Source organism: Phaeoacremonium minimum (genome assembly GCF_000392275.1).
Source record: "Phaeoacremonium minimum UCRPA7 unplaced genomic scaffold PA7_03_scaffold_292, whole genome shotgun sequence".
Taxonomy (NCBI): Eukaryota; Fungi; Ascomycota; class Sordariomycetes; order Togniniales; family Togniniaceae; genus Phaeoacremonium; species Phaeoacremonium minimum.
This window is the reverse complement of record NW_006921197.1, coordinates 215,125-235,491: the sequence shown is the minus strand read 5'-3', so window position 1 is coordinate 235,491 and position 20,367 is coordinate 215,125. Positions and strand designations below refer to the sequence as shown.

At 49.4% G+C, this 20,367-nt stretch overlaps 2 protein-coding genes across 2 annotated transcripts; one reads left to right on the top strand and one right to left on the bottom strand.

The window, feature by feature from the left end:
* Window positions 1–7,514: 7,514 nt before the first annotated feature.
* Window positions 7,515–8,106, top strand: UCRPA7_3888 (putative chitin binding protein; the record flags this gene model as incomplete). The annotated part of the gene is made up of 2 exons (XM_007916413.1): window positions 7,515–7,991; window positions 8,050–8,106. 2 exons carry the CDS (start codon window positions 7,515–7,517, stop codon window positions 8,104–8,106), a joined length of 534 nt encoding a protein of 177 aa, XP_007914604.1.
* A 10,052-nt stretch (window positions 8,107–18,158) lies between these two features.
* On the bottom strand, window positions 18,159–19,588 carry UCRPA7_3887 (putative mfs transporter protein; the record flags this gene model as incomplete). Its single annotated transcript, XM_007916414.1, has 7 exons — window positions 18,159–18,454; window positions 18,505–18,643; window positions 18,696–18,737; window positions 18,790–18,937; window positions 18,989–19,204; window positions 19,266–19,378; window positions 19,430–19,588. The coding sequence occupies 7 exons, from the start codon at window positions 19,586–19,588 to the stop codon at window positions 18,159–18,161; spliced, it is 1,113 nt and encodes a 370-aa protein (XP_007914605.1).
* Window positions 19,589–20,367: the final 779 nt, after the last annotated feature.

Below are 20,367 nucleotides of genomic sequence, written 5' to 3'. Positions count from 1 at the left end.
GAGACGTGCAGTACATACCTTCTCGACTAAGATAGTGTGCGGATCCGCTCAATCGCAGCAGCCCAGGCGAAACGGGCCGTGTCAGTCGCTGATAAAGCGGCAGCCAAACGGATAGCTGCCTTTATTCACAAGTGAAGATCTGGACAAATAGGAGCCTCTTGTCCTGCTCACTTCTCGGCAAATGCGAGATGCCGACTGTCGTTGTCGGTGAGGAATCGAGCCAAGGACCGCCTTAACTTGTAGGTGGAAATAGAGGGGCAGTCAGAGGAGCGCGGCGATTGTCTCGAAAAAAAAAAAAAAGAAAAGGCTGTTTATAGAGGATCAATTGAACAAAGAAAGAAGTTGGCGGATAGAGTGAAGTCAGATAGTTATGAGGTTGGTGAATGAATCAGGGCGAATTAAAGATAAAAGATAATGAGTTGAGACAACAGCTGTTCAGCTCTCTCTGGTCAGAACAGGATATATGGTAGGAGGAGGAGGTGGTGATGATGATGACGATATAATGTAGGTGTGTGCGTCGCGCGTTCCTGCGTTTCCTGTTATTTGAGTTAGTCTTAGAGGCGATCCAGGCCACTCAGGCACAGTATTGTACAGTACAGTACACGAGACAGGCGGCAACAGGGGAGAGAATCTGGGAGGGAGAGGAGGGGCACTACTATGTAGGTAGACAGACTACTGGGAATCGCTCGCATGGCATTGATGTCAGCCCCGCCAGGGGTCCCAACAGCAGAGATAGCTCCATCGGCTAGCAGAGCTCCCAGCGAGCCAGCGTAGAATTAGAAGCATGGAGGGGCTCGAGGGGCCAGCACAGCCCCAAGGGGACCCTTCAGCAATACGCCACAATCCATGCTTTCTGGAAGCCTGCAAGACAGAGAGACAGCGCTGCACAGAACACGGGCTTGACGGGGGGCAGGCATCGCGGCGCGTCCACTCGGGATCAGCGACAACTTGACTAGCCAAGATGTGTGCAAGGGCAAGGGCAAGGACAGACGCGTGGGTACGTGTTGTGTTGTGCTGTGCTGTGCTGTGCTGCTGTGTTTTGGATTGAGTTACCTTTTGTTTCCGCAGGGAGACTGGTAGATAGGTAGGTAGCCGACCGCCCTGTTCCAGGTTGTGAGAGGTCAGAGATAAAAGGGTGCTGGGATCCGAATGGTTGATTCCAGTGCAATGGGAGGGAGCGCAGCTGAAAATAGTATCGGCTATTCGCGCCACTCGCTGATCACGAATTGGCAGGTTCGTGTCAGTCAGGTGTGTTTTATGTGTTGGCGAGGAGGAGGATGATGATGATGTCAGGGGTAGACAGAGAGAGGGAAAAGGGGGGCTCTCAAGCAAAGCAAAGCAGAGCAATGCTGCTGTTGTTATCTATAGCATAGTACTGTAGGAATACTACAGTAGATAACTGGGGAGAAACTAGACGGTTGGGAATACGATGGCTTTATATGTTTAATTCTCCGAAACACGTACCGTACGTCGTCACTCAAGAGTCAAGGTTTTTTTTCCAGGTTTCCATTTCGTTCCCCTGAGGATCGTTGCAATTGCGAATCTGTACGTACTCTATGTACCGCACGCATGTACCTTTCGCGTCCATCGTGAACTTGAAGTATCGTAGACGGTACGTACCCCAAAAAAAAGGACGTACCCATACCGTCTTTTATGTCCGTTTCTTTCCAAGGTATGTACAGCTTACAACCCATAGCCCCGGGCGGACGAGCAAACTCCCTCCCCATGGCCATGGCAACAAATGGTGCAAGAATGAGCATCCCTCCATCCATCGGCAAAAAGAGAAAACTCTGAACAAAAATGCCCCAGACTTTGCAGCATCGTGATCTCAACTTGCCTCATAACTGGCAAAGCGACTCGCCCCTAAGCCCCTTGGAGATGGAGGCTGGTCTCTCCAATTGGTGCGTCGGCTCAGGTACCTGACAGACTGGGGGCGCTAACGCAGCCCGTCCAGCCCAAGTGTCCCCAAATGCTCCCTTAAGAGGACATGGCTTGTTGTGCCCTCTCCACAGTCCAACCTGGAAGTACATCACATGTCCCCATTCCGCTGGGCTCGCGGATGGACCGGTTATTCGAGGCTCTAGGCGTATTCGAGCTGCCCTTTTGCTGCGAGTTTGCATCAACCGCATCAATCTGTTTGCCAAAGGAGGAGTTGGGGACGCCCCAGGGCCGTCTATTCTGACTGATCATTGTTGCGATTCCCCGGGGCCAAATGCACGCTCCCTGCATGAGGGAGGAGGTGCCTAAGGCGTACCTCCCTCGATGGATGCTTCCCAAGGCTCTCATCGTCCCAACACATGCTCTCCTGTTACTGGCAGGGCGCCGTATTGTACTTGTTGTGCCACTGACAGACATGTGGCTGCCCAGGCCCCCTTGTCCTGTTGTGTTGTGTTCCCTGGCTGATTCTCCTGGCCCGCCGCTTCGGCACGTTCCCATTTGCTTAACGTCGAGTTCCCGGACAAGCAAAGTGATCAATTATCGTATTGTATTTATTGTATTGCAGGCAACCGATCCTTCCCTATGGAGCTACGAAACTAAAGACACATCCGCCAATTTCATGTTGCCGATTTGCATGGCCGTGAAATGGTACCTTGTTCCCATCATCTTCAGAAATGCAAGACGGGAGGAAAGCCGTGATTTCGCCGGTGTCACAGACGGGAAACCCCCGAGACGGCCGGAATATCAGAATCCGCCGCGCCTTACGGTGCCCAGGTGAGCTCCACTCAGGGCACCTTTAGAGGCTTTAGTGTCTTGCTATGCAGTAGCTAAGGCAGGCCTTGCTCCAAGATACCTAGGCGTGCTAGGTAGAAGGTAGAGCTCTTATCAACACGTCTCAGAAACTTGTCGCAAACCCGAACTTTCTTTTGTCCCAAACGAGTCAGCCGGTGCCAGTAGTTTGTCTGACCGTCGTGTCGCTTACCGCTCCTTTGCTCGGCTCGACGGTGCCATCAGGGTTAATTTGATGGGTTAATTTGATGGGTTTCGTGGCACAGGCGGGCGCCATCGTCAGTCAACCTTGAACCTTGAAGTAAGCTCCAAAGGTATGTATCTTTGCCGGCCTTGTTCGTCAACGCAAGGGTCAGATTCGCAAGAATGGATAAGTCGGTATGGTTAATGACATGTATGCCCTCGAGCTCGAGGATGGATCGTGACCTGTCTGATGTGTCAAATGTACCGCCTCATCACGTAAGAGGAGGCCTCGTCTCGCCCTCTTGCATCTCTTGATCGGGCTTCGTCTCCGCAGCTGGCCTTGCTGGCCTTGTTGGCCCAGTGGTCGGCGATGCGTCAACTCCAGCGGCTGACCCACCTGCCCCGCGCTTAGGAGATTAGCATCCACCGCAGGCGACAGTTCCATGGCTTCTCGAGATTTCCATTACCCCCAGATTACTTGATCGCGGTCCGGAATTGTGCTGGCCTGCAGGCGACATTACCAAACCATTAATGCCGTCTGGGGTAGAACGGGACGGATTGATTCGATGGCAAGGCAAGGAGGGCCCTTTGCGCCATGCTGGTCCCGGCAGACCTCATTCATGATGACAGGCTGCGTTTGCTGCGACTGTACCTAACTACTTGCATCGAAACGGAAAGGAAAACGAGACGGACAAACACAAAGACACCAAAAAGTCAAGTCATTGACCGCTCCCATGCCGGTTCGACCGGCAGAGCGGCTCCGGAGCAACCAGCATCGCCCACCGGGTCCCGTGCCCCGCATCTGGCACGCGGTTGGGATTCTTGGAGACATCACGGGGACTGCAAAGGAGATTGCGACGCGCCCCTATTCCTCGCTGACACCTGGCTCTGCATCCTGATTCCTGAACCAGCCTCAGACCTCAGTGTCTGCACGACTCGGTGTTCTTGTCTCGACCGCCAGAGCGAGATTGCAAAGTGTTCACTTGACCAAAGAACCCCGGTGGCACCTAGCAGGGCCCGGAATGACAGTCACTACTCTGGTAAGCTCGTGCGGTAGGTACCGGCTGCCACTGGGGCTCCAGGTCTAGGCCCAGCCGGAAAGGCTTGTGACCCAGCTGCGTGACGACCTATTTTTACTCCCCGTGCTAAGAGGCAACAGACTCTCGCAAGCTCGGGCCCGTTCCAGGTACATACGAGGACACAGCCATGCCTTTCTAAATCCAAAAAAACGAACTGCTCACATAATTCAAAATTGCGCTCCGTATCAATTGCTAAAAATTACAGCGGTGCAAGTCCACGAAAGGGCACTGCACTACGTCTGGGCCTATCTTCGGATAGCGCGCCCGAGCTGCAATCCTCGGATGGGAACCCCGAGCGACCTCCCAGCTGCATGCCGCTCGCTGTAGCTAAAACAGGGTGGATATGCTATCGCTATCAGTAAGCTCACAGGCGGAGATCCACCTCCGTGGCAAGCCCAAAACCTTACCCCATTACACAGTACAAGCCACAACACAGGGCCTTTTAACTTGGGCCACTTGATACTTGAGTTACTAACAACCTCACGCTGAACAAACGCAACCGCAATCGTCTCCCCATCACAGGGCAGCAAATCGATGCAAATTGATATTTGTTCTTGCAGCGATGTAGCTGAGAACTATGTGCATCTTCTCACTTCGCACAATTCCAATCCTACAAACTCTTGCAAGAAAATCACGGTCTCTATCTTCTTTCCATTTGTAGGTTCGATCACAAATGTTCGGCATCTCATTTGCGTCAATGGGGTCGTCCCTTGGGGTTCCTCTCTTACCTTACCACTGTTCATTTGCGAGCTTGATCGCAACGCCGTCTGAATGGAAGGACTCGTTTCCATCTCTCGAGTCGCCACAAATTTGCTAGCAAGCCATGAAACTATGTGTCGTGTCCTCGTTGGGTGCTGTTTGTTCTGCGGCGGTGACACAGAATCGTTGAACAAATCATCCAAGTGGGTGTGGAAAAGCCACCTTTGCAGACACATGATGCATCCCTTGCAGCAGCGTGATCATGCAATATGAGACCATAGTTGCGTCAAGTTGCAATCGTTCGGGATAACCCTAACTTCAACGACGAACGTCGTTAATAAGTGGTTATCAAGGCGTCTCTGGTATTTAGTTGCCAGTTTGGAGGCTTTTCCTGAACCGTAGAACGTCTCAGGAAGACTCTTGTGATTTGAAGTATGGAGCAATGAATTTCACCCAAGCAAATTCCTCAACAGGCTTTTACAGACTGGAAAGTCCCAGCTTTGATAGTCCATGATAGTGATTCGATTGAGATACATTGGATTTCTATCATCGAGCCATGTTAAGCTGCTCGTGTCAGAGACTCATCAGGTGTTGTCTCAAGTATGAGGACAGGGGACTGTGGTCTAGCCTGGAAAATATTCCTTCGAATAACCTAAGCATCTTTGATGTCAGTTCAAACGAGTGCTTTGTAATAATAATCATGAACACTCATGGTGCAATATTGTGTTTAGTCCTCTCTGAAACTCGCTTGTCTATGTTGAGAGTGCAATTCATGATTGGCTCGCTTGGCCGTTCTGCCTAACTTTGTGGGGTTTCCCTAATTTCCCTTCTGATTTCACCTTGAGATCTCAACTTTCCACTGCTTCCTGGGTCTCTCCAAAGCCATGAGAACAAAAGGGAATGCAAAATGAAGGCAAAGGCTCCCAAAAGGGCCATGTTGGCCATATTTCTTCTCATCAGTCAGGCTCTAACTGTGCATCTGATGAAGATCATTGATGTAGCCGAGTACGTCGAGCGCCGCGTGTCTCAACCCGAGGAAAATTTATCTCTACTGAGGGTGGATGCCAAGCCCCAAAAGGCCATTATTCGTCAACTGAACCTACTCATGGATAACTCTCGGCAAGTTGTTGGGCCATGTCACGACCTCGATGGGGTGTGCGATGCACCACCCTACCCATTGTTCCCGTTTTCTGACGGGTACCGCAACGCGTTGCTCCAGCGGCCTCCTCCGGATGTCGTACGCGCGAATATCGAGAAAGCCACCAACGGCGAATTGTCCACCGTCAACGAGCTTGTGGAGAGAGTCAACGTGAATCTCAGAAACGGAAGGTTACATTTTGTCAGCGACAATGAGCTGACTCTCCTGGCAACCAACTTCGCGGAGCCCGAGGCTGGTTTCGTTGTGAGAGTGGCATGTGGTCCTGCCAAATATGATGTATGGGCAGAAGACCTATTGGTGTCACAAGACGAACAAAGAGCACTTCTTGCTGGATGGCTTTATGTAATGGGTGATGACATGTACCTTTCACGACGAAATGCGGCTGAACAGCAACACCAAGATCGTTTGGGAGTGGACTCGAGTTGCGGAGACGAGTGTAAATCAAGCGTGGACGTTGGCTTGTATCGGTTTCTTGCAAGAGTTGAACAACTGGATGCAGAAGTGGTCGTTACAGAGACAGAATGGCTGGCACGGTACGACGAATATGTCGCTGCGCTGAGGGCATTCTTATGGAATATGGTGCCTAGCCAAGCATATGAGTCCGAGGACATAAGTGCTAGTCTCGAGAATCTCATTTCTGCTGCTGAAGATCAGGCGGATGTAATAATTGAAGGACATGTACTATCAGAGGAATCGGGGTATCGTCGTTTCTTGGCAGAGACAAGGCGTGCGATCGAACATGAATTTCCGGAGTTCCGCCCGGGCATGGTACAAAGGCTTGCATATCGCCGATGGAAGATGTTGTCCGCCTGAGGAATAGGCAGCTTACAGAAGCTATGACAGCAAATTACTCAAATTTAGAAGTCAGGATCCGGCAAGTAGAATTGTTTCGAACAAAAAGTCTTTATTAGTAAGCATTTATATTTCGAAAGACGATTTTCGAGTATCAAAGCCAGGCTATGAATGAAATGCTTTCGGTGTTTACCTGTGGTGCTAGATGGAAAGATTGCCATACCTTCCCCTTTTCTCCCAACTCATCTAAGATATTGGCAGGGCTTCACGTTTGGTGCCACGATTGACCGTGAAATGTCCCGACCCATGGAGACCCCTAAAGCTCAACCCGTGCCAGGGTAGCTACCTCCCTATGCCGAGCAGAGACGGCAGCCGCAATATATCTGATAATATCACGGGCTCGGATTGGACCCCGCAATAGACGGGTTTGGCAGTCCCGTTTCGTCTGCACTGCCGTTTGTTCCGTGTAAATTCCATGCAGGAAACGATGGCTGTTTATCCCTTTTACCGGCGAGGGAGCACACTTACCACGCACCTATACTAGATCAAGAGGGATACTTCTTCTCGATAGTCAAAAATCGACTATTTTGCCGCTGTCATATTAAACCTCAAGGATAGGGAGAGATCCGGCTCCCGGTAACCCACCATGCGCCAACAGATAAACGAGGGCACAGACGAAATGGGAACGCGGAGAGGCTGGAACCAATTAATTACGGAGAGATTTGAAATAATGAAGGATGTAGCATTCATCGCCATGCCAGATAAAGAGGTATCATCCCCGCCGAAATGTTCTCGTCTGCAGCGACTCATCGATTCCATCGTCAAGCTTTTGTGATCTATCCATAGCAATAAGTCACCAGATTAAGCGAGCCAAGATGCAGCTCTCACTATTTGCACTCGCCGGTATCGCTGCGACTGTTTCCGCACACGGCTATGTTGACTATCCAGCAGCTCGACAAGTCGGCGCGGCCTCGATCGCGGCCTGTGGCAAGTCGGTGACGGATGACATCAAGAAGGACAACACTTCGCACGTCGAGGGTCTTCCCGAGCTCGCAGCCAAAGACTCTGGGTATCACGCGGCCGACTGTAATCTCTGGTTATGCCGTGGTATTCAATTTGCAGATAATGCTGCCAATGTGCAGAAATACACCCCGGGCGAGTCCGTCAACATCAAAGTGAAACTTACAATCCCGCACGACGGCTCGGCGAATGTATCGATTGTAGACACCAAGACGAACAAAGTCATCGGAGAGATGCTCAAGGTCTGGGCGAGTGGCTATGCAAATGAACAAAAGTTCTATGGCAAGACACTGCCTGCTGACAATACCAACTTCAACATTACCTTACCGGATGTGAGCGCGCAGTGTGGGACTGCCGGTGCATGCGTAAGTGAACATCCAAACCCCAAAGGGATATCTGGACTTGAAAATATTGGTTTGGGACGATTTGGCTAACACCGGCGTTTAAAAACAGGTTCTTCAATGGTGGTGGTATGGGAAGGGAGCTAAGCAGACTTACGAGTCTTGTGTTGACTTCACCATGGCTGCACCAATCCACGCACACGATGGCATGAAGTTGTAGAATGATAAAAATTGATCGTTTGTTTTATGATATACATTTGGTAGCTAGAGCAAGATGCTGCCTCTTGGTATAGGTTACGCTCCAAAGACATAATAAATTTACACTATACAGAAACCTTCAGTCTTTATAGTATGCCATCTGATCATTGTCCTGATATAAGATGAAACGGTCAATTCATGTTCCCTGAATTTAAGACATTGAAACCATCTCACACTGGGCCCATTTGGGACACGCGCGCAAGAAATGTTTAGAAGACAAGTTGATTTCAAATGCTCATAGGGGACTAGTATACCCGAAAACCGTTGTGGGGGCAAATTACTTAGCTAAGGCAGCCACCAAAGATTGCTAGGCAACTAGATAATACCGCGGGTTTCGTTGAGGTCGTGTTTTGATTTCCTCACCTGCGCCGCAAGCATTTAATATTGCTTGTCGCCGGTCTTAAAAGTCATTTCGCCTATCTCGGTATCAGGTGGTTCAATTTATACATATCTCTTGACAACTAGCGGCAGATTCGCTTCACTACGCAAAGAGAGCAATCCAACACTAGTTGAGTTTGATTAGTATGGCAACCGACGATCAACCAGAGTCACCGCTCTTCACTCTTCCACAAGAAGTACGCGATCATATATGGGCGTATCTCCTTGCATTCCGCTACGATGATTTCGAGCTGACAACGCGACCTGACCACGTCTTCCTGGACAATGTCTATACCAAGGCGCTTCCCCCAGCAATGCTGACATGCAAGCGCGCGTACCATGAACTCTACCCCACTGTGCATCATGCAGCCGCCCTGAAGGCCTGCATGTTTGAGTTTGGCAAGCGTGTTGGTTTTGCGGTTCATGGCACGCTGAACATTGGGCATTTGCATAAACTGTACTTGATGATCGCGATGGAGCATGCAAACTGGAACACATGGCTGCGGTTCTTTCAAGAGGTGCTTGCACGAACCGATATGCTGAAGGAGCTCATTATCGACTGGGAGCCTCGAATTTCTATGGGAACGGGAAGAGGCTTTCTGGCTGCGCATGAGCGCCGGATGGAGGAAAGCTTCCTTCAAGTCGTCGCCGGGTTGAAGCAATTGGATCTAGTGCGAATCCATGGAGCAGTGGCAAGCTCTTGGAAATTGAAGCTAGCAGAAATGACGAAAGTCAAGGTCGTCGCGAATCAGGCACGATGGTGGAGGGACGAGTGGAGGACTGTGGACCGTAACTGGATGCGGAAGCCCGTTTATCAGGATGGCATAATGTTCAGAATCTAGAGACTAGCCCATAATAGACATCTATGACCGAAGCCTTCTATTGTCGAGAAAAGAACAAAAAACGAGAACAAGCGTGAGCGCTATAGTGTCGAATAATTGTATCAACAGAATACAGCTAGGCTGAAGAGCAATATTCAGCACTTCCTTTCGCCACTTTCAATACCCGCCACTGTTTGTAATTGAAGAACCGCTAGTATCTGGGTTTCTTCTTGACATGAAAGACGGCTGTAATCATAGGTCATTAACACCCAAAAAATCTACAATGTCACTATAAGCTCCAGTGGCATTTAAATGAAAGTTAAGTCCGTGACCCGAGCCAGGATAGCTGATGGCCTTGAAGTCTTTCGCATTCGAAAATATTTGAGCTGCGGGTGTCTCAAGTGCACCGTTACAACTTTATCAGGTCAATATCTTTTGATAATAGCACGATCTACCAGGACAACTTACTCGGACTCGCAGAAGATAAAGTCAAATTCGCCCGTGATTATCTGCGTGATATTCAGCTACATAATGAACCGAGCAAACGAGGAACTTGACAAACCATCGCAGCACCGGTGAAGGTGAATGGCAGCTGATTCAGTGCGCCTGCTGTAAGTGTCTCCGTAACGGCAAAGGGCTGTTTATTGGCGTCAGCATATCGAGCCACCTTCACATCATAGTCTGGTGCCTTGAAAAATCTAGGAATTGTATGTCAACAACTTAGGAGTGACAATTATGGGAGCATGGTTGCTTACGTGTTGACATTGGCATATAGATCTACGGGTGTTAAGTAACCCTGGGCCATTCATTAGCCGTGACCTTGTTTCAATCTGGGTATACCGTCTTACTGTATCGAGCTGGCGCCATTTTCCTGGATGTTGCTTGGCAGCGATTCGAGGTTGGCCGGCTTGAATGAAGTCCGCAAGGTTAATATATGTTTCATTCAGACTAAATCCTGTAAGAATAACACCGTCTGCAAGCGTAGGCTCAGCACCTAGTGCAGTAATAGAGATCGAGCTACCAAAACTATGGCCGACGAAGACGATCTTTTCGGGAACTCCGATGTCCATGATATATTGACCGGCTTTAACGAAGCGGGCAATTTTCTGCAAAATAGCCGTTTGCTGGGAGAGTTGGGCTTTGTATCCAGAAACTCTAGTAGCTGTCAGTGCTTTTCTCGTGTCGATGTGAATGGTAAAAACGTACTGCGAGGATTTGCCAACCCCGAGACGGTCATAATACAAGATGGAATAGCCGCGGTCGGTGACAAAGTCGGCAAAACTATAAGTCTCTTCCTCAATCTGAGGGTGCCAATAACTGTAATACAATGAGAAGTCTCTTCGTGATATAGAAAGTCAAGATTATAGTCGGCAATTCACCTGCGGTCAAAGTTCAATCCATGAGTCGCAATCAGGACCGTGCTTTTGTGCGTAGCTGGCTCTCCTCTACCAGGCGTACAAAATGTGGCCGATATTTCGTAACAGGCGGTTTCATTCACTGAACCAGAGAAGAGGCTACCTGAAGCTGATCGGCTTGAGATATTGTCAATGTAATCGGCCACGTCGAAGTCGTCTTCGAAAGGAGGCAGTCCAAAAACGAGATTCTCCGTGGTTACTGTCACTGGTATCTTGTAATCTTGACAAGACTTAGCAGCAACTCCGCCAACTAACTTTCCTATTAAGGAAGCGGATAGAATGGTATATGCCCTCATCTTGCGCTTTGGTCGCTGACTGCGATATTGTTTGCCATTTGATGCTGAAGAGTTTGCGGAATTGGCCTTGGGGATAGCTGAAATTTATATTTGCATTGTCCAGATACTCCTATGTATGTTACATAAGCTTAATACCAATGAAACCCCGAGATTATGCTACATTCGGTCTTGCAATAGTCCAATCCATGGAGCACTAATGACACAACGTCGTGTTCACCAATGACGGATACCGACCTGAGTAATCAACCATACTTGACGCCCGCCAGTTTTCGGTCATTGCAAGCCACATCAGCGCCAAGTAGAACGTGCCGCCTGATGCACTCTTGCTATTACTTGAAATGTTAGGCAGGCATCAACAGCGTGGCGAAGACCCAGCCATCTGGCAACTAGCCAGGTACATTGCTTACTTAGAAGTGTGGAGACATAGGCCTAGGTGTGCTGGAAAGGAGGGATAGAACTCAAATACTCCTGTTTAGCTCAGGCCATCTCGCCGACTCGCCGAAATGATAATGTGAATTCCACTAAAAGGGAGATCAAGCCTCACCGGTTCAATCCTTAGCCCACAATCTACTTGAAGTCGCAACGGAAAGTTCAGATGAACAGATAAAAACACGGTGGGACGATGTATACTCGTAGATCTAACTCTGAGCTATAGAATAATGAAACACTACATATAGCATTTGTTTTGCAACAGAGCGCGCAATTCAGCTCTTCAGCTCATCGCAGCAGTCATTTGCTCCCAAGACGGCCATTACTTTTTCCTTGGGATAGCTGGCGCGCGCCCTCGACTGTCGTGACGCCATTAAATTCCAAATCATTAGCTCAATTTCCGGAAGCCGGCGGAATAGTGCCCAAAGCAGAGGTGGGTTGCAAGTCCGTGGAGTTCGGCGCAGTCGACGGCCCCGAACCTGCTCCGGAATTGAACAGTTTTACGAGATCTCCCTCAACTTCTTAGAGTTGCTTGCGCGTGATCTGTTGATTCTTGGGGGTATTTGAATTGCAAATCAGACATCCCGAGGTTTCCGTAATGGTAAACCCTTCGTGCGCAGCCACAACGAAAGCCAATGAATCTCGGCTCCGTTCCGGATCTTCTAAGACTTGTATTACCCCACTCCGGTGACCCAACTCTTCTGACGCTATGCAACTCCGCTACTCCGTGTCAACCTCAAGACTTGGCGATCCATCGGCTGTCTCTTACTCCTACGCTTGTAGTATTTGGAATTTGGCATCGGAGACCACGGTAGATCACTTGAGATGAATCGCCTGCCGCAAGAAATCCTTGACGATATTGGAGCCCTCTTTTCCCCCAGCCCCGTTGAGAGAAAACCAGGGCACACAGTCCAGCGTCTCTCGGTGCGACCAGTGCTTGCTTCCGTCTCTCGGAGATGGCAAATAGCCATCGAGAGACATACCTTTGAATCGATAACCTTGGACAGCACTGAAGTCGACCACTTCGAACAAGTCTTCAAGGGTCGACGACGACTGCTGCTTAAGTCCATCAAGTATCGCATCATATTACCAACGTATAGTGATGTTTTATGTGGGAGATTCGAGCGGCAGTTGGACCGAGAAAATAATGACGAGGCAATTTCGAATGCACTGAACGACTTATTCCGTATACTGTCATCATGGGATGATGATCGCGATAGCTTTGGCGCTCCAAGTTCAATCGAGCTGGAAATAGACGACATCTACTCGCCGAAAGATAGTGATCATCGAACTGCCCCAATAGTGATTGGCCGACCTGGAGATCTTAGAAGTGTCAGGTACAAATACTCCTATATGGATATTCAAAATCCTAACGAGCTACCTATTGTTCCCTGTATCACCATTTTCCGCACGAAATCAATGAAGAGACGACTGGCGCCCCGAACCGCTGTTCATATCGCAAGCAGACTGCCAAATTTGCGCGTCACCAATATCTACGTCTATGACGATGAGAGAAGATATCCGCAATTACGGCTTGAAAATCGAGTTACGTTAGGTCAGGCCTTGCAGACCTTCCGTTTCCCGCAAAGTCTTCAAGAGATCAGCGTGAAGTTAGACCATGGCAAACCAGAGAGTCACGTCTGGGAGCCCCCGCCGTTGTGGCTTGGTGATCAGCATTTGGATGTCGTTGGACAGAACCTCCGAGAAGCCACTGCACACTGCCATCGTCTCAGAAAACTGAAGGTCGAAGGCGTCGTAGATTGGGCCTTATTGTGGCCCGACCAGGCTGCTTGTGCCAGTCCTTCTCCGTGTCCGTCGTTGGTCACACCATTCTGGCAGTCCTTGGAAGAGCTCACCATCTGTTTTTCTCTGACGTCGCCTTCAGGCGGCTGGTATTTCCGAGGGGGTAACTCTCAGCGTACGTGGCCGGTATTTAACAATCAATTGCCGCCAGGATATAGCTTTCCTGAAGAACAAGATCTCTCCGCGGCCTTCCAGTACGATTACAGCACCGATCAGATAATGTCAGGACTAGCTGGAGTTCCACTATTCCGTACTGGCCCTCGAACAGACGAGCTGCAGCCCCTGATCACTGCTTTTGCACATGCTTGCGAACAGATACCGGCACTAAAGACAGCAACAATTACAACCGAGGTGTGGAACGGAGGATTAGACGCTGACCCATCTCGAGAAAGAGGCTGGCTACCCTGGGGCATCTGGTACGCTGCTCCGGGTTGCCGATTGCACCAGGACTCTACACAAGATGCAACATACTTACTTGACAATTCCAAGCGAAGGCTCGTGCTCGACATCGATGATTGGCAGCCGGATCCCAGGCTTCTACGAATGCTGAGGAATATAGGAGAAAAGCAACATGGCGACAGTCTTTCAGAATTGTTTCTCGACCACAAGCCAGTGACGACATGAGAGCAACCACACTTTGCTCTAGATCAATTTCGAAACAAAGTACATCATGTTCGATCACGATGATTAGATGACTGGTGAATAGGAACTAGCAGAACCTGTCGCTGAAGGATCTTCTCGTCGGAATGGGGTTGCTAGTTTGACCATATGATGGACCACGCAGCATAGCGGTAGCTGTACTCGTCACGCAGCTCTGCCATATTGCAAACACCCACCACTACATTAAGGTATCGCCAAATGTGTATTTTCATCTCTCAACAGCTAAATCTGCCCAAAAGTCTTCGACCATTGGCCCGAGATCAGCTTCAGAGATATGCGCATCGTTCGGCATGCACAATGTCTCATCAGCCGGTTGGAGCATCCCTGAGATGCCTGTCATAAATCCAAGGTCCATGACTGGATCTGTCTCTGGTACGGTAGGGATCTGTTTTTGACGAGCTTGTACAATACTTTCCTGTATCTCAAGGACGCACGGCCAGCTACCCTTGATAGCATCCATGGCTTGCAGGACCAGGCCGAGAGATCGTGATGTCTCAGCATCGTCCCAGGGTGTGTTTTCTAGAAAGCGCTTCATCAAGATAGTACCTGCTGCTGTCGATAATGTATGAACGAAATCCAGAGGGAGACAGTCATAACGATAAAAGCGTGAATAACTACGCATGAGACGAAGAATGGCCTGTAGTGATTCATAGCAAATCTCAACGTCCTCGCTGGTCGATATGCCCGGTTTTCTGAATAAATGTCGTGGTGGACGGTGGAGGATGATCATGGCAGTGTGAAACACCATGCTGCAAAAGGAGAGTTCTCAGCTTAAGCCCATAAACTGTTGTGGGAAGAACATACTGTAAATGAAGCACCGACGAGGGGACTTTGCCGACCGTCCACTGATTCCAATGCAATTTACCAGGAAGACCTGCCAGCCACCGGGCTAGGGAAACGTGGATCTGCTGGACTGTAGCGGTGACAACGGCTGTGTCCGCATTAGACCGACGGTTTTCAAAAAGGTCGGTGATCATGCTGTGGAGGATTTTTGCAAGCTCGGCTTGGTAGATGAAAGCACCGACAAACGCAATACCGTCCTCGTACGCGGTGGCACAGGTGCCCTTGGCAATGTAAGTATCTAGGAGGCCCTCCCAGTCTGGTGGGTACGGCAGCCGAACGGTGTTGCGAACGTCTGATTCATGAGGATATAGAGCTGGAGGCCTGCCGAAGTAGAGGCTCAGCTGCTTGTCTGCTATGAAAGTCGCCCAATAAACACGTCTCAAGATTTCCCTATCGATGTCTGGCTCGGAATTACCGTTCCAGTTCGTTGGATCCAAATGCAGTCCCATCTCGTGTGCCAAGCGAAACGCCATGCCGCAAAAGAGCCATCCCTTGGAAGCTCTACCTTGGCCGATTTCCCGCTGACCAAGCAGTAACAAAGCCTGCAAAGCTGTGAGGTCGGGGTTGTCAGAGAATAATAGAGGAGCGACTGTGCTTGATTAGAGAAGACCTCAGAAAGAGGCAGATCGAGTGAGTCGCCGGTGGCGAGAGCGCCTAATGCGCAGATGGCGTACATCAGCAGGTCCGAGTAATAGCGCCCAGTTCCAACATCATAGTCGCGTAGGAAGTATTCTCGATATATGCACATGTTGTATTGATACTGCTCTTTGAAGAAAGTTGCCATGAGGCGCTGCGATACATCGTCGTGGGGTGCGAACTGAAAGATGCTATTCCGAGGGCTGAGAGCATCGACATCTGGTGATCGTTCAGGATGAAGTTCTAATACCGAGCCCATCGATGGCATCCGATCAACGTCGCCTAACGGTACTGAAGAGTCTTCAGACAGATGAATCTGAAACAAACTGGTGCCACCGTAAAAATGTGTTGAGTTCCCCGCTGCCAGCTTCCGTAGCTGGCCAGCACGTGCGCGAGCCAGTCCCAGTTCACTATTTTCGGGCGACTCCTGAGCGGCATCGTCTGCCTGGATCTGCGCAGATGGCGTCGTAGCCGTCCGATTCGGGCGAAATTCAGCCAGGAGTTCGTCCCGTTCTGTGTTATCGGCCGATGCTAGTTTTTGGATGAAGAGCTCCAGATGCGCGACTTGAGTCTCAAGAGCCTGCACATAGCTCTTGGGTACAGGTCTATACATATTGAGAATGAGTCGCCTGTTAACCTCCCGAGGACGTCACGTCCGCAAGCATGACTGGATGTAGCTACCTTTGCTTCTCGCCTGTGCCTCCCCTGGCACATTCTGTTCCTGCTTTCCTACATCGCCCGCATGGTTGACGACGGTCACATTTGATCTGTGGCAACCAGGACTGTTAGCGGATAGAGCCAAGAACCAAATGTTCTGAATGCAATGGCTTGCCTTTCTCCGCCGACAGCGTTCACATCTGTCGAGTGTGTCAGTCGGCACCTCCCTCGCTCCAACGCTTTTCACTTACGACGTGGTCGCGACTTCGCCGATGAGTGTTTTGGAGCTGCTAGCAGGACTGTCGTCCATACTTTGGTCTCTGGGCTTACATTGGCAGTCCAATACCGGAATATACCAAGACTTGATAGCGGTCAATGCAGCAATCTAAAGCACGATGTATGGCGTTTCTAGGTTCCTCGGGAAATGTCAAGGGTGGATTTAAATGCTCTTCTAGTGGGGGAACGCTATGTGGATATGGGTATTACATGCGCTAAAGCAGGTGCTTCATAGCACTGCATTAGCCAACCGTAGCCCCGGATCGACTGCTTGACATGAATCGTGCGTTTTTTCTACACAAACTTTCATCAACTTAGATCGACTATCTGCTGCGAGAACTATGGTATCGTGCTTGATGCCAGGCGCTCCGCCTAACTCTATGGAGTGCCTTAGTGAAGTTCGGCAAGCAATCCGTTGAGCCAGAGTGCGATTTAATCCTCGGTCTCTCGTCTGGACAGGACATCGGGAGACGATGACTTGGTGGTATCTAAAGGCAATTTGGAAGCTGACTATAGTCAAAATAGGAATTTTCCATCACTTTGGATGCTTGGAGTCGAACACAGGTGGACTGATAGATAATTTGTTTGATCTACGACTTGAGCTTTGCGGTTTGAGAAAAGAACCCGCAATTCCTTCTAAGTGACGACCGTGGAGACACGTTCATACCGATCGAGCATGACTACACATTAGACACCCATACTCCTCCGCCAGGGTAAAGAACGTTAATATTCCAAGAGTCACACTACTAAATAAGATTATAATACTTCGTAGTGCCTCGAAGACTCTACTTATTACTATAGCTCTACCAGCTTCTGTGAACGTAGTAACCTCCCGTTGAAGAGGTCATGATACCCTTGCCCAACTAACATCCATTGCCCTGGAGAAGGAGTACATTTTTGAGTAACTTTTGACATAATACACATGCTTCTGCGAAAGATACCAGGACAGCCATTCGGTAGCGGATGTCCGCTATAACCGAATCGGCCTGGAACTCCAGCCTGGACCACGACGATCTCGGGGCCCCACTACGATCCCCTTTCTCAGTGCCATGCCCCACAGGGCGGAGGCGGAAATCCGTCACCGGCCGGTAGAACGCCACAGGTAAGAAACTGACGGTGTCGGGCTCGTCTGAACCACATATTCATCGTAATGATGACCATGACTAGACATGTTTGGCCGATCGGTGCGGCCACGGAATTGTTCACATTGTATAGAGAATAGACAAGCAGTCACAAGATTTGCGTTAAAAGGGTGCACTAACACAATAAAAGGAGAATACATGAAGGTAAGCTTTAGTCAATATTTACAAGCTCGATGCCATTAAAGTTGGTGTCATTGCAATAAATAGTGGGTTGTAGGCAGTCGCATTCCGATATATAGCCCATATATGATCTTGATATGAGAGCAACTCGAAAAGGCCGCTTACATCATGTTTGGATATTAATAAAGAAGAAAACTTGAGAGTCATTTCTCAGGCAGGCTTCGTGTCTTCAAAGCGAAGTTATAAGTGTGAGCCTCACCTCTATGTTCAGGTTTAAAACGATGCATGTAGCCTCAGGAACACGTTCTCCATTGATCACCTTGACTAAGTTCCCCTTCTGCTTGACATAAGCTGTCCCTCAATCTTAGATAAACCTAGCTCGGTTGCCTTACGTCGAATAGTACTAGCCGGTAGAAGTACGGAACTAGTAGATGTATCTGAATTCGAGTTGCCCTTCTCCCGAGAACTCCTTCCTGTCATCTTGTCGCTCACCACGAGCAATTTGGTCCTTCTTTCTATTCAACGTGAAAAGGTAAGCAATTTGCCCAGCAATCAGAGCCATTGCTATGAGGCCTGAACCGAGAGAACACCAGTGGCCGAGTCTGTACGGGGCGGCACGATAGACTTGTGGCGCCACAATTCCAGCAATGTTTCCAACCGTCTGTTGCACACCGATAGCTGTAGCTCGTCTGTAATGTGGAGCCATGTTGTTGTTAATCCCTACATTTGGTTTAGTACTCGAGCAAGGACATGATCGTGGCAAAACTGACAGATTTCATTCAAACCAGGGCCACAGTATAGAGGGATGGCGATGAGATAACAAGCGAAGTAGCGGACTCCAGGGCTTTCAGAAACACCTAGAAGAATAGCATAGCCAGTGACGGCGAAAATGTCCAGGATGAGAAGCAGCTTGGCAATTGTCAGCTATGTTGGATACATTGAAATATATGGAATGGCTTACCGTGCCTCTAAGCCTCCAACGGTCTCCAAGTACAGCAGCTAGCTAAATCGAAGTTAGCTCCCAGAACCGTGAACAACAAGGAGGCGGAACTTACGAAGAATGACACACCCCCAAGAAAGTAGACAGGGACGCTTAGGTACTGTGCTTCTAATGAAGTGAAACCGAGGTCAAGCTTGAGGATAGATGGCAGAAATGTGCTGAATCCATACAAAATGATGTCTTGAAAGAACTGGATGAGAGCTCTGTGTAGAATTAGAATCATAGCTGTGCTAATCAATCTAAGGAAGACTCACGTAGTATAGACTTTGGGATCTCTGAAGGCTTTTCCAACCTCCTTCCAATCAAATACTTGACTACCAAGATACTCTTGCCGTTGGCCCTCCCTTATAGCCATTACCTCGGCCTCTTCAGGTGTCCAGAATTTAGCACGAGTCGGGTCGTGTGGTAAACCGAACCATATCCACACGACCGCCAGTACTGAAATGGCTCCTTCGATGATGTAAAGCCAACTATATTGATAATGTCAGCCTTTGATCAACCCCGAGGCAACGAATATATTTGGTAACATACCTCCAGGCTTTTAACCCACTATTGTTTCCAATTTTGGTAATCCCGGTCGCGATAAGGCCGCCAAACATACCAGCTAGGGAAACGGACGAAAATAGATACGCAAGTCGCAGGCCCTATTACCAGTATTAGAGTCATTTTGGTCCAGGTTCATCCTGCAAACGTACCTGCTCCTCCCTTTTATATACCATTGTGATGTACAGGCTGAGACAGGGGAAGAAACCAGCCTCGCAAAGCCCCAGCAACAATCGTACCGCAACGAGTTCACCGAATTTCTTGACGAAGGCGGTACCGATCGTCACAATTGACCAACCTAGACACATCATTGAGATGGCGCGGTGTGGTTTCAACTTTTTCATAGCGAGAACGACGGGAATCTCAAATGCTACGTACGTAGCGAAGAACACGCTCACGGCGGTGCTGTATTGCGATCCGGAAAGCCCCAATTCCGCTGTCAGACCTGCAATGGCCGCATTGCCAATATTGCTCCGGTCTAGATACGCAACGAAGTACAAGACGGCGAAAAGCGGTGCAAGGCGCAGGTCGAGTTTGCGAAGAACGCGTCTTTCGAGTTCCGGGTTCAGCGCAACATTGGAGGATGTTGCCGAGGATGTTTGAACAGCCATTGCGGTCCCCTCTGGATCTGTATCGTTGCCAGAGACGGCTTTGACTTCTACTAAGGACATTTTTGCTAACAGGGACAGAACGTGAAGATGACTTGAGAAGACGAACAAGTGTTGTAGGAATCTAGAAAAGACGGTTGGTTACAAAGCTCAGGACGAGTTCGGCCCCTGCGTCTTATAGACACACAAAAGCCAGGGCTTGAGATTCCTTATCTCTCATTCGGATCTTGGCTTACGGCCATCCTTTCGATAAGTTCGGATATTACTGATGCTCCAGGATTGTTATTAGCATATCTGGGGTAACGCTGTGCTGTCGAAATTTGGGTCGGCAGTCTAGCTCTCTGCAAACGCCAATACATGAATTGTAGGCCCACTTGGCTGGGTAGCGGTGGCGGATGTCCGTAGTTGCTTGAGTCATGGCTTCGCTTGAAACGAGCATCTCGGCTCCTAACATCACTAGCATCGGCGGGCCAGCAATAGTA